At 36.8% G+C, this 25,733-nt stretch overlaps 1 protein-coding gene across 2 annotated transcripts; it reads left to right on the forward strand.

The window, feature by feature from the left end:
• Nucleotides 1–13,262: 13,262 nt before the first annotated feature.
• On the forward strand, nucleotides 13,263–25,035 carry LOC120632015 (senecionine N-oxygenase-like). Of its 2 annotated transcripts, none has more exons than XM_039901763.1 (8): nucleotides 13,263–13,473; nucleotides 18,299–18,501; nucleotides 20,431–20,569; nucleotides 20,928–21,099; nucleotides 21,693–21,968; nucleotides 22,742–22,905; nucleotides 23,548–23,691; nucleotides 24,377–25,035. In XM_039901763.1, the coding sequence occupies exons 1-8, from the start codon at nucleotides 13,396–13,398 to the stop codon at nucleotides 24,569–24,571; spliced, it is 1,371 nt and encodes a 456-aa protein (XP_039757697.1). In that variant the 5' UTR covers nucleotides 13,263–13,395; the 3' UTR covers nucleotides 24,572–25,035. The 2 variants fall into 2 exon arrangements, with proteins under 2 accessions (XP_039757697.1, XP_039757698.1); XM_039901764.1 differs by lacking the exon at nucleotides 13,263–13,473 and adding an exon at nucleotides 16,076–16,380.
• The last annotated feature ends 698 nt before the right edge of the window (nucleotides 25,036–25,733 follow it).

The following is a 25,733-nucleotide window of genomic DNA, read 5'->3' on the forward strand; positions in this document are numbered from 1 at the left end:
ACCTCCAGTCTAAAACTAGCGTTCACCGCTGCGCCGGAGAGGTTGTGGCACTGTGCTTAAAAAAAACAACGGCTTTATGAATACACTCACGAAAGTATTTTCTATTAAGTAAACTCCCATTTGACGAGTGCGTCGTATGAATAAATCATATCAAATAACTATCAAGGGGGAACGTCGAGACATTATTTTTTCACTTTGCACTTTTATTTTGTGAACGGCCTATTTGTTCTGACGAGATGAGTGGAAATTGATAGTTTTATAATGGGTATTAAAACCTTCTGTTTTATTATTAGGATTTTAAAAAATTAAACTGAACTCTGTATTGGATAGAATCAGGCGTTACTTTGCGGAATTCCACGATCAACATCATCATCCTCAACCCATCACTGGCCAACTACACACAACGGGTCTCCTCTCAGAGTGAGAAGGGTGTAGGCCGTAGTCTAATACGTCGGCCAAGTGCGAAACCGTAGACTTCACACGACGTTAAGAACATTATGGAGAATATATTCTATAATATATTCTTAGTTTGTTTTCTGAGGTTAAATAGTTTTAATATTATTTGTTCTGTGATTTATGATAAACTTATCAAATAAAATATTTTATTATTATAATTATTATTGTCTGCCCAGCGTGGTGATTACGAGCAAACCTCTAGGTTGGGAAAGAATAAGTCCAGCATTGGACTGTTTAGAGCTTATTGCCAATCATTTTACACGTGTACGGACTGTGGACGGACTATACGCACCGAAAATCTCGCTGCGAGTTCAGCACAACAATGTACTGAGAGCGGTGTTGAAGAAGCCACGACGGTGTAGTGCGTAAGAAATGTTTGCGGGTGCGACGGTAGATAATTTCTACGGGTTCGGCGTCAATGATAAAAAGGCTTGTGAGTAGCACTAACACCCTCCTCAGTACACTGCCATGCAGGCTGGACAGCTTTTTCTGGACGTGCTGCGAAGGTGTGCATCTTTCGGGGACACAAGCAGACTTTAAGGCATTTTTTTGTGTAGATTTAGATTGTTTCTAGCTGTTAAGTCTGGCTTCTGGTTAACTATTTTATATGAATAATACGATATGGACAAATGTCCGCACCGAAATAACACATAGGACCCCAAGATCCGTGCTGTAACGTGCGATAATATGCCTAATAAGACCAACTCAACAGTTGCTTTAGGTGAACAACTTAATTTATTTTTTTTAAACAAATAAAAACAACTTTGAAAATGTCTTCGAATCGATTTTAGATAGGTACATATTACCAAGTGTAGGCATCCATCAAACAATCCGTTCACCGAAAACGAGGTGAGTTCCACATTTCCGAGGCTTTATATCAGATCTTGTCGACTCCGCATTTCCGGATACATTGAATTTTTCACGGAAAATTGAAAGGAAAGGATTCCCGGAGGATGTCAGAGCGAACTCTTACGAAGATTTAAGCCTCTACGTTGCTTTGATTGACTAAAGATCACACAGTAAAGTAAGAAAATAAAATAAGTAGGGACGTATTTTTGAGAATTATATTTCTAACATTAAACAAAAACTACTCTATGTTCGATCTACGAGTATTTTGACTGAAACTTATTTCAAATATTCTGAATTTAGACGATGAGAATACAATCACAAGGTGAGCCTTTTTTTATTAGGTTTAACGGAGACAAGTCCTTAGCAGACCATCTTTACTATTTCACCACCCGTCATCAAGCAACATGATTTATTTAAGAAAAACTTGTTTGTAAAAGTAATCAATACTTACATATGATTATTATGTTGGTTTCGCTGAAAATATATTATATATTCTTAATTAATCTTAAGAATTTATTTTATAAAATCTGCCTTAACAAAATACAAGACATGAAATGTTTTTGAAATATTATATTTGTGCATACCTAATGAATGAACAGATTCACTAGCACAAATCGAGCGTGCGTTTGACGCTGCAGCACTCATTGTCGGCGTCTCATTCTCAAGCCCTCTAATTATTGCCCTGTGCCTGACGTACTGTACGATTCTATTAAAAAAAGAATTATAATTTATTTTTCAATTTTTCTTCTATTTTTGAATGAGTGTAACAGATCTTATTTTAAAAGCACGATGAATACAATTTTTAAGACTATTGCTGTACACTACTTATATCGAAATAAATAACTGCGTGAGGCTTCTTCAACATCTCATAATATTACCTACAAATAAAATTATTCCTATGTTTACGAGTTCGTTTTAATTGGTTCTTATTTGGGAATGGTAGGTACCTATTCCCATATAAAATTACAACCTAAAAGACAATAAATCATTTCCCAACCCGTTTTGACCTCTGCTACAAAACCATACAAAAGAAGCCAGAAAAAGTACCTAATAGAGGCAGACATAAGGGTAACATCATTATAATTATTAGCACCAGGGAATATTGCAGACAAGGGCTAACTCTTAGTGGAATAAAAAAAAAGAAATAAAGTTTTTACTCCAAAAGTTCAAATATTCAATACGCGAGCTTGTATCTATAAAATAAACATTTAAAAAAAACAACGAACCATAAGTGGGTGAGTACCAAATCTCGAGCTTAAGTCTAGGGCGGCTCCCGTTTACAGCGGGGAAGGACTCATGAATATTTTAAGTGATTCATTTTATGACAGATTGACTTCATCGGCGGGCTACGATGTACGCACGCAGACGGCGGGAAAACTGTTTACATTAGCATTATCGGATGAAAAGTTTTAAAGGTTTTGAACTAGGGTGCATGAGTGGTGCATAATGTAGAGATGGTGTTCTTAATTTAAATTGCGTGCCTAAAATATAATACATAGAGTAGATAATATCTATGGGTTTTCTACGACATTAGTTGCATGTAGCGATAAGACCGCCGAATTGTTTACGCTGATTTGTGTGGTATTTTTATTAGTGCGCAAATAAAGTGTATTCGTACATTCATTCAATATCTCATATATAAAACTGCGTGTCACGGTGTTTGTGGTCGGAATTCTACGAAACAGCTCTACCGATTTTTTTTTAAATCATCATATCAACCGATAGACATCCACTGCTGGACTGGAGTTCCAAATTCCACGGTTTTAAAAATAAAGAACCTGATTGTCAATTGAAAGCCAAAAACAATATATTAATATTATCTGTACTATAAACCTTAAAGTACCTATTGAAATGCAATCTGCTGATTTCCTGGGGCCTGGCTCTAATTCTCGCTGGCCAAGAATGCTACATAAAAACTTTGGTTACTTATACTTCAAACGATTACACCACTCGATTTGCACTGGTGTCCCGGGGCTAATCTAGTTTCTCGCTGGCACCCCGGGTACTCAGTTAAAATCGCAAGGCTAATAAAATATTTTGACCCTTTTACTAGACGAATACGCCCACTATACTGTACACTCGCGTACAAAGTGCTGTGGGGATCTAGGGACCAGAGATGGCGCTCTTTCGGCCCCATACAAATCATAGTTAACTTTAACGCGATCGAATAGATGAAAAATCTCGCACTGAGCACTCATATACTATCTGGACTTGCGTACAAATAAATTATAAAGTATACGTTTAAAAAGTTAAATAAGAGCTTTTACTAAATGATAATGAAGAATGTATATTAGTTACTATTAATAAAAACTTTTTTTTTAATTTCGGTACTTTTTTGTTATCATCACTGAATTTTTCTCACGGTTGGCCGTTCCTTTAATCTGTTCGTCCTAGGGCCCTACTGGGCCTAAGGGAAAATCCGTCACCGTTTCTCTAGCATAGTTTTAAACAATGGAGAAAAAATATAGTAGTGATGGCCTAGTGGTTAGGACATCGGCTTCTCTTTCGGGGGCAGAGTTCAAGTCCCACCAAGCACCTCTAATTTTTCCAAGTTATGTGCGTATTACAATTAAAATATCATGCCTGAAAGTTCTCCATAATGTTCTCAAAGGAGTGTAAAGCCGAGCAATCCGCACTGGGCCACGGCACTACAGCCTAAACCCTTTTCAATGTGGGAAGAGAGCCGTGTACTTAGACCCCTGTTGTGGGCCGGCAATGGGTTATTAAAATGAATATGATAACTTTTTTAATTTTTAATGTTAACGGTCTTAAATAAATAAATATACTACGACAATACACACATCGCCATCTAGTCCCAAAGTAAGCGTAGCTTGTGTTATGGGTAATAAGATAACTGATGAATAATATACATAAATTCTTATAATATATAGATAAACACCCAAACACTGAAAAACATTCATGTTCATAACACATAAATTATCCACTTGTGGGAATCAAACCCACGGCCTTGGGCTCAGAAAGCAAGGTCGCTGTCCACTGCGCCAATCGGCCAATCTTGGTCATAACCACCGGTTAAAGGTTGGTTTGTGACCAAGTCTGCTTAGCGGCAACGCCTCAGGTTGATGAACACAGGGCACTTTGTGTTGTCTACGAAATGTTGTTCTGTTTATAGACTTTCGTTTTGCTGTTACCATAAAGTGGGCCATCTGCTTAGTACAACCATCATTCCACCATCCAACTGGTATTTCATAGACTGAAACATGATTTTATATTTAATTTTGTTACTTCTACCACAAAATGCAGGTCAAAATACATAGAGGTCGAATTGATTTTTGGCATAGAGTTAGTTGAAAGGATGGAGAGTAACATAGGCTAGTTATTACTCCAGGAAAACAATGGATCGCGGAAGAAGAACGTGGGCACCAGCTAGTTCTATTAAAAAGGTACATTCGTAAAGATTTTCCTGATGACTGTACCCCAAACCCCACGTTAGTATTCGGATGTGACAATAATTGAAATTGGTGCCCGGAGGCATTCATGGCAAATAACTTTATTCACCATTTAGCTTCCAATTTTGAAGGCGTGAGCTTTTATACAAGAAGTCAATCAGAATTTCTGTAACAACATCAAGATTAGAAGCAAACTTTATGTTTTGGATTGGATTGCACAGCATTGAACTCTGATCAATGGTCACTTTAGGAATTAAAAAAATAAACAATAGGTAAGTTGTTGCAATTATTAGATGATCAAAGAAGATTCCTAGGCATCCATTTACTTTTCACTATTAAATTTTCAATATGCAACTCATTTAACATAACTTGTCTATGGTTCTCGCCACAAAGTGTGGTATTATGTGTTTGTATTATCATATTTTTCATTTTCAGTGTGGATTTTAGATCATTGAAAATAATCCAAATTTAAGATTTCACCACTGCTAAATCAGATCTTTATGTTTCGTGGATGGGCCTTTTTAAAGATTAAAATTATAGTGCAGGTAAATTGTAAAATTAAGTAGAGTAAGTGTAGTTAGTTCATAAATGTACAAAGAATGATAATATCAATGCAAAAACGTTTTCTTAATAATTAATTGACATCTCCGTCAAGTTGGCAGGTAGGTACGTCCCTTGTGCAAAATTCCGGAGTTAATTGTGCGTTGTACGAGTATATTGGTTCCGCATAATTGGCTTTCATGACGCCCGCTCCGGTCTGTTCGCACTTCGCAATACAGATAACCTCGTTAATTATACTTTAAACTTTCGTTTATACGAAGTTAAGAAGGACTTAGCCACAGGCTTATCTGTGATCTCACTATGACAGGGACTAAGATGGAAGCCTGCATAAAAGTCCTACAAAATTATACATAGATACCTACTATTATCGATGGTTTTATTTATTTTTAACTTGGCAGCCAGTACAAACAAAAACTAAATAGAAGAAAAGAAAAGTTTTTTACTATGAAAATTAAGCTTCATTTGCTATACCTACTCGCGAAAAGTAAAAGAATCTGTATGGTGTAATTTATAATTTCTTGAAACCTTATACTCGACACCAAACAGATCTCCGGCAATGTACCCTCTACGCCCGTTTTGCTCCGAAACCGGAGAATCCTCAGAAGATTTTTAATTTTGCAGTAAATAATTAGTAAGTGTTAACAATATATCATGGAATATAATTTTCATAATATACCTATCAAGGAATTCCGCAAAGTAACGCCGGCTTCTATCCATTTTTTTTTTCCACTACAGATTAGCTCTTGACTGCAATTTCACCTAGTGGTACCTAAGTGATGATGCAATCTAAGATGTTAGCGGGTGAACTCAGTGCCAAACCAATAAAAAAAAAACAGCCAAGACTAAATAGCTCGAAAATAACACCTGTGTTTATAAAATAGCAAAGTATTCCGAAGAAAAATTGGTCTCGGAGAAAAGTGCGTCATTAATAGCCGTCCACTGCTGGACTAAGACCTCTCCAGAACTAGGGGTTTGATCATAATCACCACGCTGGGCAGTTCTCTGTTATATTCTCTTAGTCTCCTCGTACCACACTCACGGGAAGAGGAAGGCTGGTGACACCAGCAGGTATTCTGAGCTGCTGGCACCACACCGCATAAAGTGAAAAGTTGGTGCACAATTACCTGCACTTCATACATGCACAAAAGCACTGCATACCCTAAAATTGATACATAGGAGGATTTTTGCCATTTTATGCAATTTTCCTGCTGTGTGCATACCTTGGTAAGAAACCCAGTGCACGCCACTGGGTACAATAGAAAAATTCCTGTTCAATAGGGGCGTGTTACAACAACACGGATAGGAAAGGTTTTTGGAGTGTTCCATACCCAAAAAACTTCTTTCTATTCGTATTAAACCTGATAGAGGAACCATAATGCCAAAATGAAGGGCCAAAAAAAACCGCAACCGACGACGGCTTAGCGTACTCTCCGGAGCACATGCTGATGTACACCTACCTAAGCAAACCTTTTTTTTTATGTGGTTGAAAAGCTTTATTGCTACCTCCGACCCTTGGGCAGGAGGATTATCTGGGACTCCTCCTTCTAAAGGGGGTATAACAAAACTAAAAACCATCACGCCATGTCCCTCTTGTTGGCTTTGTTAGACGCGGGGAACCCGTTGTATACCTCGCGGACGTCTACCAACCCCCGAAGTCCCCAACCGATTGCTGGGGCTCCCGCGCTAACGAGGAGGGGAAATGGACAGCTTGAACTTTTACAGGGTACAGAGATTTTTTTTTTTGTTAAAACTTATACACGTAACAATTCTTGGCTCCATCTAGGTATCGAACCGAGGACCTCGTGAACCGTAGTTGATCATGCTAACCGCTTGACCAAAATTGCAGTGCTTCGTCAAGATCATAAAATTTAATAGGCTCGCGTTTTTTCTCCTATTGACATTTTTTTGATCATGTTTGTTTTCGTTTTTTATACCTCATCACATCAACACATTACCAGCCCAGTACAGAGCACGGGTCTCCTGCCACAATAATAATAATAATCATTCATTTAAGGCTTTACCCATAAAAACTTTACATCAGTTCAACAAGTACATCGGTTACAAAATTAAATTAAATGCAATTGAAATAAAGCCCCAACAACATTCTGAATACATTATTCGCGCGCGAGGTCGAGCCTAGAAAAGGTACAGCCTTTTCTTAGAAAAATTAGTCCACAGGCTACACGTGTATAAGGATGTGCAGTATGATTTAAAAAGCGTCACCTTAACGTGCACAGAACAAAATGAGGAAGGGTTAAGACGTCCACCACACTGGACCAGTGCGGATTGGACTCCACACCTTTGAGAACATTACGTAGAACTCTCAGGCATGCCGGTTTGCTCGATGTTTTCCTTCACCGTTGCAGCTAGTGATATTTTTAATTAATAAAAACGCACATAACTTAGAAAGTAAGAGGTGCGTGCTGGGATTTGAACTCAGCCCCAGTGAAACTGCTCCTACCCAATGCGCTATCGGCGCTTCATTTCTTATACCTACTCATTTTATATTAGGTACATAGGCGTACGAGCAGTCCCCATGCGCCATCCAGCGAGGCAGCTAGCGATTTTCCTGGTATTTTTCCATTACGCGGACAAATTGCGCTCCCGCCTCGTAATGTACCTACCACTCCGCCCGAACACAAGCTTATTATTTATTTGACAACTTGATGATAATAAAGGTACCTAAGAATATAAGAAGTTCATATTACGCAGTTTGTAGAGATAGCCTAGTCGTTAAACTTCAGCGTCACTTTGGGTGTTTTAACTTTTGGAAGTTATTTAGTTTTAAGCCACTTGCGGAAAACATCGTGTGGAAATTATCTGAGAGTTCTCTATGTTCTCAAATGTGTGTGAAGGCTACAAATTAGAACTTGGCCAGCGTCGTGGACTCCGGTCCCGTCGCGGCCTGACAATAGGTTAAAAATAAATAAGGATGATGTATATTCCTGTTAAATATTTACTGAACGATCCGGCAGTTGTGACGTCATTCAGCGTATGCATACAGAACCCTCATGATTCAGCCATTAGTGCATACAGTGCCTTGTGTTCAAAATCAGTGAAAATGCCCCTCGCTCGTCTCACGTTAAACCCGCGGAATGATGCTAGCTCACAAACTTTTCCCATTTTCCCCATTTGATGGTAACCGTGTAGAATATTGGAGGTAAAATAATAACTGTCTAACTACTAAATGGAATGAAGTGACACGAGAAACACTACTAAAGTGGGGTGGTTTTTGATGCTTTAATAATTTAGTCGTGTACACGGTTTCTGTGTTCTGAATTCTGTGTGAAAAATCGACCGTAGTCATCGGGAGAGGCTTGCGGAAGGAAAGAAGGCCCAAAAGCATGCTGAATTTATTGAATTGAAGTTTGAATTTTATTTGTGTCCAAAGAAGGCTAAGAAGACATACATCGGGTTCTTATTGCATTGATGGCCAACTGTCAATATTTGCGGCCGTAAATGTCGCTTACGCATCAGCTTATTCAGCCATACAAAAAAGTATCGCTTAGACAATGTTTGAATCGTCTCTGAAGATTTAAGTACCTACAGGCCAATGTGTGTGTGTATCTGGTGACATCACACCTACCTTATTAGTAAAAAACCTTGACGGTTTTTAGCCGGCGACATGTCATCTCCATACAAAATTTGTGATGAATAAACAACTGATGAGCTATCGCTGTCAAATTGTACGTTTTAAGGTTTTGTATCAATACCTACGATTGGTTGGCGAGTTTATGTCAAAGTTTCTGAATCGAACACTAAGATTGAACAACGATCACTATTGGAAATTGGAAATCATGAAAATGTCATTTCTAAAACTAGAGTCATGACCCCGTATTTATTGCTTCACCAAAATTCTTTTATATCGTGTAAATGAAAACCGAAATAGTACTTTACATGCTTTTGAGGTACATTATGTAGGTACAGTCTTTGAGACTTATCTATGAAACCGAAAGCTTTTGATCAACTCTTGAGCTTTATATATTAGTATAAGATATCTGCATTTATATATGTGTTACTTTACATATTATAGTTTTGAGTTCATCAAACTTTAAAATTTTTAACACTAATTAAAGTTTGTTAAAAACCTATATGGGAAAAAAAAAAACTAGAAGATCGTAAAACACACAGTACCCATCCCCAGAAACCATTTAAAATTGGTGTGGAAAATATGTACCTACTGAAAAATCTGATAATAAATTTCATGTGAAATTCCAAATTGACTCATCCGGGAATCGAAGCAACAACGCAAACCTACCCTGTGCCAAACAGATCGCCATTGACATGGGCAAATACCAATTTGATTATACCTTATCAACGCGGCATGTGGCCATAACTCGACGCCAGAAGCTGGCTGTATTAAATTTTCTAATAATTGATAAATACTTGACCACTGATGTGAATAATCGAATGTTCATACACATCTCTTACGCAACTCTGAAATGCATCATATTGGATGGTGATAAAGTCCATTTTTGAATGCGCTAGGACTATGCAGGACTGAATGTGAACCATATCGATATGGACATATATCGATATGAACTCTCAGAACTGTGGACAGTCCAATACGCAGTTTATTAAGGTGCCGTGCTAAACGAGTTCCAAAGCACTTAACAATTAATAATTGTCTATAGAAATATAGGTTGGTAGGTTTTTTCAAAGATATTAAAACCGATAACAACCGATTTGATGCAGGCGAAGTTGCGCGGGTCAGTAGTTCAATAATAAATTCTTCAATTACCCTTGCTGAGAATTGAACCCGAAACCTCTCACTTATAAGAACAATAATCTAAGTATGTACCAGAATTGCTCACTCACAAGTGTGGAGAGTTTCTTACATAAATTATTAGACTCGGTATCGTCAAAGTAAAATGGACCTTATGAACTATTATTAGTTGCAAATCGTGTGATTCTTGTTTTACAAAGTATGCACCACTGCTTCAAAAATAATTACTATGGTATGCTGTCCTTTTGGTCGCAGCGTGATGTTATTAAGCCTTCCTCGATAAATGGAATATCCAACCCAAAAAGATAATTTTCAATGTCATGATCACCTATAGTTGCCGAGATCAGCGCGTTGGACAAATCTCTTCAGCTGTATAATATTAGTATTTATTTATTTAAAACTAGCTGACACGTGCAATTTCGTTGCACCAAATCGTTTATTACCGGAAAACACAAATAACATTTTCTAAAAATGAATCCTAGCTAGATCGATTTATCGCCCCCGAAACCCCCTGTAGATAGGTACACTAAATTTCATGAAGAAAAAGTTGGAGCCGATTCCGAGATTTAATAGGAATATATTATCTTAATATATATAAATCTCCTGTCACGATGTTTGTCCGCGATGGACTCCTAAACTACTTAACCGATTTAAAATTAAATTGGCTCACCGTGAGCGGTCTGGTCCAACTTAAGAGATAGGATAGCTTAGATCTTTAATTATAGTCACAATTTTATTTTATTGCAAATTATTTGTCTATAATTAATTGGCAGTCACATGTTATATATATACTACTATACTCATTTAAAACTTAGCGATACTGAATACTTTAAAAACAAAATCAAACGCAGACGAAGTCGCGGGCAACAGCTAGTATATATATATATATATACAAGAATTGCTCGTTTAAAGATATAAGATTAATGGTATTAGTACCTACTGGTTTTGTGCAATGGTTTTGGTTTTGTGTACAATAAATTATCATGATCATCATCATCATCATCAGTGGCGTGCACTTCATACATACACAAAAGCACTGCATACCCTAAAATTGAAATATAGCTTGTATAAGAGGTGGATTTCTTCCATTTTATGCCATTTTCCTGCTGTATGCATACCCTGGTAAGAAACCAAGCGCACGCCACTGATCATCATCAAAACATTACAGGACACGGGTCTCCTCCGCGAATAAGAAGGGTTTTAGCCATAGTCCACGCTGGCTTCCAGATTGGTAGATTCCAGACACCCTTCAAAACATTATGGAGAACTCTCAGGCATGCAGGTTTCCTTACGATGTTTTCTCACACAGTTAAAGCAGGTGATATTTCATCGCTTAGATTAAAAACGCGTATAAATCCGAAAAGTACGAGATACGTGCTGGGGATCGAATTCAGTTCCACCCCCGAAACGGAAACCCAAGCCTTACCCACTGAGCTATCACCGCTGAGCAATAATTTATTCTCATCATCATCACATTACCCCTTTACCGACCCACTATAGGACACAGGTCTCTTCCCACAATGAGAAGGGTTTAGGTTAGGGTTAGGGTTTAGTCCAATACGCTGGCCCAGTGCGGATTGCTGCACAATAATTTATATTATGACTAGCTGTTGCCCGCGACTTCGTCTGCGTTTGTTTTTGTTTTTCGAAAGACATGTGGCAGCACTTTGTTTTTAGTATAGCTAAGCCTTAAATGACGGGTTTGCTGCCGTCCGCTGAAGAGTTCTGACCTCTATCTCCAATCACATTCTATATATAGATCTGATATCTACACGAAATTTGGGCAAAATTAAACAGATATTATAACTCTAAAGTACAAAAATCATTTGACGGCGTTATGGTGTAAAATCGTCAAACACTTTTGTCCCCTCTCCCAAAAGAACTGAGCTTAATTTCGGGATAAAAACCATCCTACATTACTTCTAATACCTTCAGGAATATGTGTACAAAGTGTCGTGATGATTGGTTAAGTAGTTTTTGCGTGAAAGCGTAACAACCAAACTTAGATTCACATTTATAATATTAGTAGGGAAGTTAAATATATAAGTTAGATATAATAACATTTGGAATAAATATAAATAAATAAAATATACTGTATTTTATTTATGTGAACCTAACCCAATATTAGTAACAATTATGTCGGAATTCCCTTTTAGCATTCGAAATATTTTACCTACCCATAAATATTATAGGTCAATAGGCAATCTCTACTGTGGATTTATTAACAGAGTTTGTGATAAGAAAAAATATTATTTTATTTCGGTTCCGTACTGTTTGCAATTATCTCTGAATCAAAGACGAGATAAGTGTGGCTGCCTGGCCATAGTCCTTCCTTAATCGAGGATGGAGATCTGTTGAAGAATTGTACTTTGGACATTGGTATTAATACTGATGTACCGAACACTCTGAACTACTTATACTGACTGAAAACAGAGAATGTGATCTCTCGAGATCTGATTCTGGTGAAGAAATATGCACTGGGCGCCATCTAGAAACGATTGTCGCTAGACTCCATACAAATCGTAGTTATCTTTCACGATTTCAAGGTTCAAATATAATTATTACAAAAAAAATATATATTTACAACCAACATAACCTACTACTAAAATTAACACTAATGTCAAGACATTGTAAGACATTCAAATCGGACATTGCAGAATTATTGTAATGCTTTGTTCCGGTCTGAAGGGCGTGATTGCCGGTGTAATTCCAGGCGCATGAGGCTTAACACCTACGTCTCACGTTGATGGACACAGGGCGGCTAGTTGCAGGGGCGGCTAGTCGAGTTCCTAGCATGCCCTGCTTGGTTTGCCTTCATTATAGGCGCCTGTTTTCTACTTAACCATCATCTGCTGGGTTAACTAAACTTTAAAAAAATAAAAAATAAATATACATTTTGCGTTCTTCTTCTTAAAGTGCCATCTTCTTTCGAAGGTCAGCGATCATTAAGGCAACTTGTATTTTTGATGCCGCGGCTCTGAATAGTGAATAGTGCTTTTTCCAAACCATTGGTGAAGTTTTAAAGCGTAGATCTTCGCCAAACGCTTGGTTTTCCTTTGCTCTTGCTCATCATATAGATGAGTTGTGGTAGGTAGTATTTTAGGTTTCTCATCCCATCTCATTTATATGGCAGAGATCAAGCTTTCTTCACTCACGAGTTCTAGCGAACCCTAAAAATCTCTGTAGAGGATAACGTCTCACAAAGTCACGGGCAAACGATGCGTACGAACAGTGTATATATTATGTGTGATACCTTCGCAGGTCAAATTATATGATACAAGCGATAACACAGGCACCAAGGGCCTCTGTTTTATCTGTGATCGGGTGTGAATTAGAATTGTAAGGAGCGTAGTGAATAGAATTTTTATTAATTTTTATTTTATTGTTTTAAAAATGAATTTATTTTATAGTGTTATTCTTTGTGTCTTGTTGATGAATATAAACTGTGCCTTTTCATCTAAAATTAATAAGGTATTTATATTTTAAATCATGATTTTGACTAGACTAAGAAATGTGTGTAGAATACCTAGATTTTTTTTCTATTTGAAATAGTTGAGACAATATTTTATTATTTATTGAACAGTAATAAATCAATTTGATTATATTATTTAAGAACTAGCTAGATGCCCGCCCGCGACTTGGCATCAATTACGGTTTAATACAAATTTCGCGGAAACGTCAGTTTTGCCAGGGATTTTGTGTACTTTAATCATGTAGTACATAACTTTTATGTATCATCAATAGCTTTTACAGCGCACGCAAAATAATGAATGAAACAGGCAAAACGACTTTACGTTACGTTATTGCAATTGGTTTTCTTAAGAATCGCTAATGAAAAAAAAAATTGTTTCTTCAGGATTATTTAGCTTGGGGTATAAAACATTGTTAAAATCGGTCGAGTAGTTCCGCAGCCTATTGGGAAGAAACAAACAAAAGATGGCCTACCTCTTTATAATATTATTAAAGCTAATAATTTATTATTACAATTTAAATAGTAAGGTTTGTGTACTAAGTGTTAAAGTCAGAGGTATATTTTAAACTCACATCTTATTTTAAGGGAGTATTTGTAATTTCCGTTATATTAAAAGACAAACCCTATACTTAAACAATTAATAAGCCCAAATTAATTTTACTGGTAACATTCAAATATTACCTCCTAAAACTTACTACTTAAAACGTTTTTTATTTTTTTTATTTAAATATTAAAATTAGTTATTTCATGTTGTGTTAATGTACAATAAATTATTTAATGTGAAGGGAAGAGTGCTGATAACTATACAAGTACTATATATTAATACTTAGTTCAGGCATCAGTGGTTAATACCTAATTAAAATTTAATTTTTATAGAACATTACATTATTTTTTAATGCTCAACCAATATAATTTTGCAAACAATTAGGATAACACATTTAGGGTTGACTTTTCAGTCGCCAAATATTCATTAACTGGGCAATTAATTTAACATATTGAACATTAGTGGTGTGCATTGGAGTATGTACAGGGTATGCAGTTGAAATAAAATGAGTTGTATTAATCCAGTGCAAGTTATAAATACTTAAAGGTAGGCTTTTTTAAACTCTTACAATGCCTATAATTAAGTTTTTTATAAATTGTACTAGAGACTTTTATCATTTGGAGATGTCTCTTTAAAAAGTTCAAAGTTAGTACTAAACTTAAGCTTATAGAAGTCCTATTATAGTATAAAGGACTAGGTAATCGATAAAGAAGCTTGGGTGTAAATTATTGCTCTAACCAGGTTGCTCTTCTAAAAATTTTAAATGACATTGTGAGATGGTGATAACAAAAATAAACACTTGGCTAAGTTTGTTGTGGGCTTCTTCTTAGACCAGGATGCGTTTGGAACCCTCGTAGATTTAGTTTTAAGGTTACAAATGTGTAATTCTTATGTAGGCATCAAAAGTGCCACCTATGGGCCTACTTGAATAAAGATATTTTTGACTTTGGAATTTTATATAATCTGCATACCGTGTGCATATACTCTATGCACGCCACTGTTGCACATTGATCTTTAAAAATTATTGCTCAAGCAGGTTATAAAATAATACAAAAATCAGCTACTAATACCTAACACAAATCATTTATTGATTGTGTTAAAAGGAGTTTGAGAGATTGTAATTATTTGGCCTCCATGGTTGGAGAGCATGCTGCATTGCCAACATAACAAAACAGAGTTGGTGATAGCAATAATAATCTTATATATTTAAATGAGCATTCTTGTATATATATAATTGGAATCTCGGAATCGGCTCCAACCATTTCAACGAAGTTGCACGGGTCAGCTAGTAAAATATAATAAGAGATAAATGAAAAGAAGATGCCCACAACCAATCTTAGCAAGGTATCTAGGACAATAATGTGGGAATTCTCTTAACACAACATTTTAGGTATATTTATATACTCTTTTCGGCTGGTTATTGTCATTATTATCAATCCATTACCAGGCTATTATAGGGCAAGGATATCCTCTCAGATTGAGAAGGGTTTAGATTGCAGTGCACCATCCTAGCCAAGTATGGAATGATAGACTTTACCTCTTAGAACATTAAGGCAAACCCTTGGGCATGCATTTTATGTGTTATTGGAAATGATTAGTCAAAGGCATTGTAAATTTCAATTTTGGCATCACAATAATGGCAATAAGTCAGCAGCATTGTAGCATATGAAAGCATATTTACTGGTCTGAGTTATTTTGTCTGTGTGATTCAAGTATTTCTTTTTAAAAAACAAGAACAAGAACACAACACTGTGAATTGAATAACACTAAGTAACTAGACAAACTTTGCTCAGCAATTAGAACAAATTTTCTTCCTTAATATTTTCCTATGATTTAAAATAAACAATAGAACAGATGGTAAAAAAGCATTATCATATTTTAGCCAAAGCCAAGCAAAGTGAATAATATAAATGCTAATAAATTTGGCCTTTATATTATTAATTTCGCCTAGGCATTCTGTGTAATGGCCGAATATGCACATCGTCCGGAACATAGACTTAGCTTCATTCACTTGTTTTTAGTAGTCTCTTTGTTTCTGAACTAAAATTGAATAATAATAAATATAGACCGTATAGCACGCCTTCAATATTCGCATTCACTTCCTTATCAATCGCGATACCTATTTACATAATAGATATCCGCTATCGTGAGTTTGTTTATACCTAAAATACGAAAAAATGATCGCCTCATCTCAGTAGCGAATACCGCTTCGATAAAAACAAATTGGTTCGCAGTAAATATTTCTCGTAACAATACAAAACACTTTACAGGTGTAAGTAGGTATCTTATTTAATTGCGCGTTTAACAATTTCTTTTGCGTGTAGTGAATAGTGACAGTATACATTAAAAGTTGACGAAAATGGTAAGAATTTTAATGAAATGAATCTCTATGTTATTGATAACGTCACAGATTAATGGTTTTCTCGAGATGTTGTAATAATTGGTCGTTAAGTAAAAGTTACGCTGTTAAACTTTAAAGAATTACTTAAATTTACGTATTTTAACAAGGTGTCTATTATAGTAATTATCATTTTTAATTTTGGATTTGGCAAAAGTAAACATCATAGATAAAAAATACAAACTGTGTTCATAGCACATAGGGATTATCTAACTGTTATAGTCTATGGTAGATTTTTTTCTCTAAACGGTACGGTAATTTTTATATTATTCAAGCAAATAGTAGCTGTCTCTTTCTTCCCTAAACCAATGGAACAATAGATGTCACTTTCTCGCTAAGTCTGCGTCTATGGTTCTACCATAGAAATAAATCAAGTCCTAATGCTCTTAGCTATTGGGAACATTCATCACGCATTTACGATGAAACCTAGATGAAATCTCAATATTACACCTCATTACTTTTAAAATAATCGGTCTTGTTTCATCTGTATTCTAATTATTGCATAACAAAACATTAACCTCGGTAATTTTAGACCACGAGGCGTTCATATCAATTCCTTATAAGGTTTGCCGCAGACAATCGTTTTCCGCATTCGATTTCCAAATTCGTCAAATTTTATTCGATTCTACGGATAGTACAAGCGTTGTGAACGCACGACGATGGAGGATGACCATTTATTAGAAATTGCATTTCTGTTGAAAATTAAGTAGAAAAAGAAACGTCGTCGGTATTGGGTGCATCCACTGAAAACTCTATTTAGTCAATTTTATTTGAAGAGAGCAGAGTTACGAGCACACCCAGACAAATTATTTTATTTCTGACATGACAACGATCGTGTTGCAACTCTATGCGTTACAAATATCAAATATACGACCGCCGACGCGACGTCGTAAGCGGGCCGGGCGCGGTTGAGAATGGATATTTCCGAACGGGTGCGAAAGCACAAGCAAAATGTATGCAAGCACTGCATTCCGTATGCCGTCATAATGTTTTTTCCGAATTTCTTACCCGCGAACTCGCGGGCTAGCATTCGAAACGTAAATAGGAAATTTATTCAGTTCGAAGAAAATGGATATATGCGGCAATTTATGCATTTTATATTGATTCTATACATTTGGATATCCGAATACGGAAAACAAATTTGAAAATCTAATTCAAAAAACGAGCATATGCCGCAAGCCTTAAACAGAACAGAATAAGCAATTGATATGACTAGTTGACTTCTGAACTTGAATTTGCTGATACAAACAATTTCCGCATAAGAGGTTCCGTAGACACTAGAAATAAATAACATTATGTTATAGAATAACATAATTTATTAAAATAATTATTAAAATCTAGGTACTTTCGTACAAATTAAAAATCTCATAACATGCAGTAGGTACATAAGGGGAAGAAAAGGAATCCTTCCACTGACCCAAGCATACAAGGCAAAATGTATGCAGAAATGTCATCGGGATCGGAAGACAATGCAATGAAGTGATGTACTTATAAACTGCTTCTGCCCCATGATGCCCTTCCCAAGTAGCCACAATGGCAGTTGTTTTACTGCCCATACTCATTTTTTTTTTAATTTTGTAATGCGTAACTATATCATATTTTAAAATTAGTTCACTTTACTTACGCGTGCCGCGACTAGCCTTAATATAAGATTTGCTCAGTGTTACAGACTAGCCACGTTCTAAAACTGAATCCATAGACATGGCACATTCGCCGCCTCGATCGAATGAGCTGTGGCTGTGGATCCCGAGGTTCAAAAGAACCCGATTTATTGTGTAAATTATGAAATAAAGATAAAAATTTATAAGAACTACTATTTTATTAGGCTACAGCTTAAGCCGTGGAATCTTAATAAGTTTAGTTACTAAAGTTATCTTAACAGAAAAAGATACCAAATCCACGTGTATGCATCATCGGCGCCGGGCTAGCTGGTCTGACCTCTGCCAGGTACCTGCAGGATGAAGGCATCAGCTTCACGGTGCTGGAGGGTACGCGCTACGTTGGTGGCACGTGGCGGTACGACCCCAGGGTTGGCACTGACGAGAATGGCCTTCCCCTACACACCAGCATGTATAAACATTTGAGGTAAGTAACCAGAAAGGGTCGATCCCCGGCCTCTAACTTTTCGAACTTTTGAGTGCATTTGTTTTTTAATCTCTACCTGAGAGTTCTCCATAATGTTTTCAAAGGTGTGTTAAGTCTACCAATTCGCAATGGTCCAGTACGGCCTTAACCCTCCTTATTCTGAGACTCGTGCCCTTTAATGGGCGGGTAATGGCTTGCCAATGGTGAACCATTTACCAAAAAGGATTAGTAATCTTAATTGGGCGGAGCACACGATATCTGTCGATGAACTGATGATCGCTGGTACAGCTCTCTACTCGCTGGTAGTTGGTACATATTCTAAAGTAGTGACTGCGTTTCGTTTCGTAAGTTTCGTTAATATTAAACATGTATCTAAAGGGTGAAGTTTGGACGCTAGTGGATCGGTGCTTGGGCTGCACGAAGCAGTACTTCAGGGTTGCATCCAAAGTTTCATTAAAACAGCAACATTTAATTTCAGTAACCTAAACCAAAATTGAAGAACAGAGGCTTTAGACCCACCAGTGTTACTCTCAGCTAATAATTTGCAGCCTGGCTAGCATGGGCTGGCGACAATTATATCCCCGGGGAAAGGATATAAATGTATCTTCTCCCACAGCTTTATCAACTATCAGAGCACTGGCGCACAAGTGGAAATAGTATCCAAATAATATATGTGTATTAATAAACGGGGAAAACTTCTTCCACTCCATGTTCCAGTGTCTTAGCAGTACGGGCACGTTAATTATATCCCTCTTCAGGGTATATAATCGGGGGATATAATTTTTATCTCCCGCGCGTGCTAGCCCTGCAGGAAAAATACTCAGTTACACGGGGTTCGAAGTAACGGCCTGTCGATTACAATTATATTTGAAGAAGACAGCCTAAACGAAATCCATGCGAAACTGATCCAACCAAATCGGAGACGAAATTCGACATGGCGAATGTAGGCCATAATCTCGGACTTCGGTTAAAAGCTGACCTTGATTTATTTTAAGTCATCATTATCGAATCGGCCAATATTAGGCTCAGGTCTTTGATAGGATTGTCATGCCAGCTTTCTTGATGTCCTCCTGGTCACCAGTCCAGCGCCATGCGACCCCGTTACGTTATATAGGTGGAATCTGTTGTGTAGGTAGATAGGTAAAAGAACTTCGCGAAGAAAGTACCATCTTCATTCGTGTCAATTCCAGAGGAACAGCTGATTAATAGGCGCCAATATTGTTTTATAGTTCTTCATAATATCAAGATTGTTTGACATTTCGATAAGCGATATGACCCGACATTGTAAACCCGTTGTAAACTTTGTTATTTTTCCGTTATCTATAACTGTTCCGATAAGATACCGCAAACTTGCTATCAGCTACGTGAGGTGTTCATGCACTCAAAAGAAAATGCATGAAAGCCAAATTGCTTCTTGAATGTTCTTACGAGATACCTACATTGATATGAAACGAAAAAGCTCCAGAATTAATAAAGAACCATTTTCTTGTACTGGTCATGGTTCATCTTAATTGAATTTAACTATCCTGTGTATCGTGTGGTGACGGAAGATTAGAATACATTTGATACCACCACTCCGCTTCTAGCGGGTTTCGTACGAGGCGACTATAGGAATATAAAGTTGAACAGACAGCAGCGTTCTCTGTGCTACTCCTGCCTATTACCTTACGTCTTTTAACATCACATAAAGAAACTCTTAGAATATATGTCTCAATAGCCCGCTGAGTGAGGACGCTTACATAAATATACGTAGTTTTGAAGATTGACGAGAACTCTGAAGCGAACGCATCTCTGGTCAAATGACTACACCTTGTAGTTTTATGTCACTACTGTGGACTTGACTACAACAATGCTCCATACATAGTCTAAAACGGCGTTGTTTATTATTTTCGCGATGATTATTTTCTTTAACCTTTTCCCTATTTCCAGGACGAATCTCCCAAAGCCTACGATGGAACTGCGAGGTTTTCCTGTACCAGATGACATGCCCTCATTCCCCAGTTGGAAAATATATTACAAATACATACAGGAGTATGTGAAACATTTCGATTTAGCAAGGCATATAAAGGTAAATGAATATAAGCATAAAAGATTACCCTGACATTATGATGTGGCCAATGATTATCATTGGCCAAATCGTAATGTTCTTCACATCACATCAACTTCTTCCCAGAGTTTTGTGCAAATTTAACTAGCCTGTGAGTATTAGATTTTGACAACCCGGCGCAATATTCTTTATAATTTTCTGCTCAGTAGATTATTAAACAAAACAATTAAACGACCTAAATATGCTTTCTAAACAGTATCGTATTGTTGTGGGATGTCCTAATTCACAAGTCTATCCCTATTACATTAAAATAAAAGAATTCCTATTGTGGTAAAGGATTTAATCTAACATAACTAATTCACATAAAATTGTTTCTCAGTTCCTACATAACGTAATATTAGTTTCTCGAGTACAAAACATGTGGAAAGTGAAATATCAAAATGTACTGACTGGCGAGGAGTTTGAAGACGAGTTTGACTTCGTGATTGTTGGCACGGGGCATTACAGCAAACCAAATTATCCGACCATCCCAAATGAAGAACTCTTTACAGGTAAGTTATTATATTTTATCGAAGGTTACTGCTTTGCCTTTGCATAGGAGAATACCAGGTGTTTCATAAGCACAAACGTCTATGCGGAAAGAAGTTAAATACTTAGATTTTTAGTTCAAGCATTGTTATGTTAAAGATGCAAACATATGTAACGAATTTTTAAATTCGTAAAATATTAAAAATGAGATATAAGAATCGGTGCATTATGCAACTGATTGGGTCTGCTCTGAAAGCGAAGCAAAAGTAGTAAACATGTGATACTTAGTGAGTAGCGACCTCGGCTACCATCCTGGACTACGATTAACCTGAAAACCTTCGACTTTAAATCTTACTTAAACCCAGCTATCGGATTTTCTTATTCTAACTCTGATACGTTACAGAGCCATACAATCAAAAAGGCAATGTTCCATTGTTGTTTGTAATAGAAAACTAATTGGTAAACCATAGACAACTAATCATTAATCTGTGCCATAAACACCCGCACACACTTCGTCAAGGAGGATACAATTGACTTTTGGGCGCGAATGGCGAACTACTAAATAGAATATAAAAATAAATGATTTTTGGAGTTCTACAAATCATTAATATTTCAGGTACAATTATACACAGTCATGACTACAGAGAGCCTGAGGTTTACAAAGACCGTCGGGTACTTATAGTTGGTGCCGGTCCATCCGGCATGGACATCGCCATCGACGTGGCATATCACTCCAAAGCCCTAGTACATAGCCATCACTCCAGAATAAAGTTCAGGGAAGTCTTCCCCAAACATTATATAAGGAAACCGGATATAGAAGAGTTTAACGCTACCGGCGTTTTATTCAAAGATGGCACTTATGAGGATATTGATGACGTCATTTATTGTACTGGTGAGTAGGTTATTGTACAATAGAATTCATCCGAGAAAGCTAATATGCCAGAGGCTTTGAAGTATCACTAAGTATTTTTTAAATAATAATTTAGGGTTGGTAAATAGTTCTTCTAAAATTATAGAACTATTTATATAGTAGAACTGAAAAATTGTTTTACATTTCCAGGAATATAACACACAAAAACAAGATGCTTTCTTGATTTTTTCTGACTGATCTAAATGGTGGTAAAATGGTAACCGCTAAAAAGTAGTAAAACACTGATTGTCTTATTTTGAATTCACACGAGTTTGTTTGAGTAATTTCTTATTGTAAAGGCCGATTGCCGCAGCGGGCAGCGAGCCTGCTTTCTGAAACCAAGACTCCAACAACTGGAAAATGTTTGTGTGATGAACATGAATGTTTTTCGGGTCTGTATATTCTAAGTAATTATGTATATTATCATAATAATCATAATCATAATAATATTCAACAGGCATTTTAGTATCCATAACATTATTGTCGTAGTATATTTTTTGTCGTAATGTTTTTGTTTGTTTGACTTACGATTTAATCATTCGCGTAACGCAGTCCAACATAAAACTGCTAGCGGTCGGTACTGAAAGCGGCAAGCATGGTCCATTTGAGATTGGACGATGTGGCGATAAAGTGGCTTAATAATAAACAGACAAAGTTTTTTGGGGGCCCTTCACCTCAAAATAATATAAATTTATATGTATGACCAATAGACGTAGGTAGATGAATAAAGAATTCTTATTTGTATTTATTTGTAGGTTTCCAATATGACTATCCATTCTTGGACAAGAGCTGCGGCCTGGATTTAAGCCCACGCAGCGTCACGCCGCTATACAAGTACATGGTGAATATCCGCCAGCCCACTATGGTGGTGATGGGACTCACCGTGCGAGCCTGTCTGGTTGTTGCTTTGGATGCACAGGTGAGTCCTTGGAATCCTGTTGCGTTATATCAAACTTGGTCAGTTTAATGACAATAGCTCTCTTTCGACTAAACAGTCAGATGCCTAATGCCACGAACTCTTGTCTATACTTTACGACGTTAGGCACCGTCTAATGTTATGACATCGATTCGGCGAATCGGTAAGGGGACTCGTAAACGGACACTTTACAGATCAAAATAATATAAATTCCGTTTTTTATATTAACCTTAAATCCATACTAAAAATTAAAAATATGATAATACAAACACAAAATACCACACCTTGTGGCAAGAACCATAGACAAGTTAGGTTATATGAGTTGCCTAGTGAAAATTAATTGGTGAAAGGTAGGCCTAAATGTATGTCTCCGTCCTGCCCAAGGGTCAGAGGTAGCCATAAAGCTTTTCCAGAAGGCAGGAAAAAGACCTAGACCTTGACCTTGTACTTATGCCCTGCAATGGTTTGCTAAAGGAGTAGATAGGAATTTATTCAGAAATCACGTCGTTTTCTACCTGTACCTTTACACTACTGAAGATTTTTCGTGTCGTCCCGGCATTCTCACATCAACTGCAGTAGGTCTCTGTTTATATGTGAGAGAGAAACAGATATGAGGCTTATGATAAACTAGTTTCCATTTCCCAGTCCCGCTACGCCACGGCGTTGGTGAAGGGCAACTTCACGCTGCCTCCTCAGGAGGAGATGATGGAAGAGTGGAACAGGCGTGCTGAGCTCATCAGGTCAAAAGGACGACCGTTATCCGATATCCACTTCCTAGCTGAAAAGGAGGTAACATTCCTACAATTTTGGAACAACTTACTTTATACATTTTTGAATGACCTGCCAATTTTATCAATCTTCTATAAGGTACGACTCGATTCAGCTCATGCTTAAGACAGTATGCGGATCTTAGATACTCGCCTCGTCCTTGAATACAGTACTTTTATATCTTCAAATACCTAATTTACAAGCATGGTATTAGCTTTTAGAATAACTTAATTGCATTTGAAAGAAATTCCAAGCATACCTCTTCCTAGCATTGAAGTTCATAGAGTAGCTTCGCTTTCAATTTCCAAGTCTCGGCACCTTCACCCACAGATTTTTGGCACCACTTCCCCATCGTCCTATTAAGATTATAACCTAGCCGCCACGCGAGGTTGATGAATTGGCGATCGCAAATATATACACTTGATTTGCACCGTATCGATTCTGCACAACAGAGTGCCATTTATTGAATAAATCGGTTATCCCGCCATTTGTCAGTCGCCATAGGTTCGATCATCGATAAGAAGTATTTCCGTTTCCATCTCAAAACTTCAACGGCCAATAACACTTTCAAACTGAATTCCAAAAAGACGACGCCCTTTTTTTGGGCATATCAGTTTGTTTTAGTTCAGAGATTTATGTACCAACAGCAAAATCAGCACCAATATTTTCTATTCCGTACGATACGATATATAAACTATGTTTTCAGGATGACTACTACGCTGACTTGACAGAAGAATCTGGTATCGAGAGGGTTCCACCAGTCATGTTCAAAATCCGTACAGTCGATACACAGGCGAAACTTGAAAGCCTCTACACTTATAGAAATTATGCGTATACCGTTCTTGATAATGAAACATTTGTGAGGACTCTGGAAGACAAAAATATTAATAGAATAAGATAGATTTTATTTCGTCGCTACCTACATTTTCGGCGAAACCAATGTGTTGAACCTGAATCCACGCCGGTGTGCAATACTGCGTTCCTCTAGTGTCCAAAGGCTAGCTTAAACCAGCGGGACTTGTGATTGGTCGTAAATTTGCACGCTCAAGCAAACGCAGGCTATTTTAGTAAACTATACTTTGCTAAACAGACCAACGCCGTCTCAGTCAATACAAAGTTTCAGTCATGTGTACAATTCGCGATGTTTTGTTAACAGTTTGCTCGCTCGCAATCGAGGAGTTGTTTTCGCGTATCAATAGGCAGAGACATAATAATATTGAAAAAAAAAATTACTATGGATTCGTTAAACGCAATAAAATAATTAGCATTTTTTACAATTTAAGTTTTACTGGTTAGTATTATGAATTTGTTTAGCAACTGTTAAGTACAAAGCATACTAGCTGTTTTAATAAAAATAATCACTTATGTAATGTTTGAATTTTATTTACAAAATGTTTATTATTTTAAATAATTATGTCACTTTTTGTTTTGTTATTATTCTCTAATTTATTTCATAGGATATTCTGCCGATTCTACGTCACAACTGACTTTCATTTAAATGGACACCTATTAAGTAGCTTTATTAACTGGTAAGTATCGGGCATATGCGCAAATTTACAGTAACTATGCAATCAGCTCTATCAAATTCTGCATTTTGTATAGAGACGACGAGTTGCCAACTTGTCACCAGTACCTACAGTTAAAAGATAGTTTTGTGTACAGCGGTGTTAATGGCACCTTTAGTGTAAGTTTTCAAGTAAACAAACTTTAAATTGGCGTTGGTGTTAATTTTTTATTTTTTAATATTACTACCCTCCAAAATATGACAACTATAATTTCTCCGGTTGAAGTGCCTCGTTTGACTTATGGGAAACTGTATGTTTTATTGAGTTCGCTTGAGTTTTAATAGATCAATCAATCAATCAATCAATCAAAAATACTTTATTGCACACAAGAACAAAACAGAAATAAATAAAAGAGAACAAAGGTGCAATTTGTGTAACAAAGGCGATCTAATCACTTTCTTCCAGGCAACCGTTATGAGGAATTGACCCACATATAAATCCTTATAGCGGTGCGCAAACCTCTAAGAATATTCATAATTACTAAAACAGTACATATAT

This window comes from Pararge aegeria, chromosome 19 (assembly GCF_905163445.1).
Source record: "Pararge aegeria chromosome 19, ilParAegt1.1, whole genome shotgun sequence".
Classification (NCBI taxonomy): domain Eukaryota; kingdom Metazoa; phylum Arthropoda; class Insecta; order Lepidoptera; family Nymphalidae; genus Pararge; species Pararge aegeria.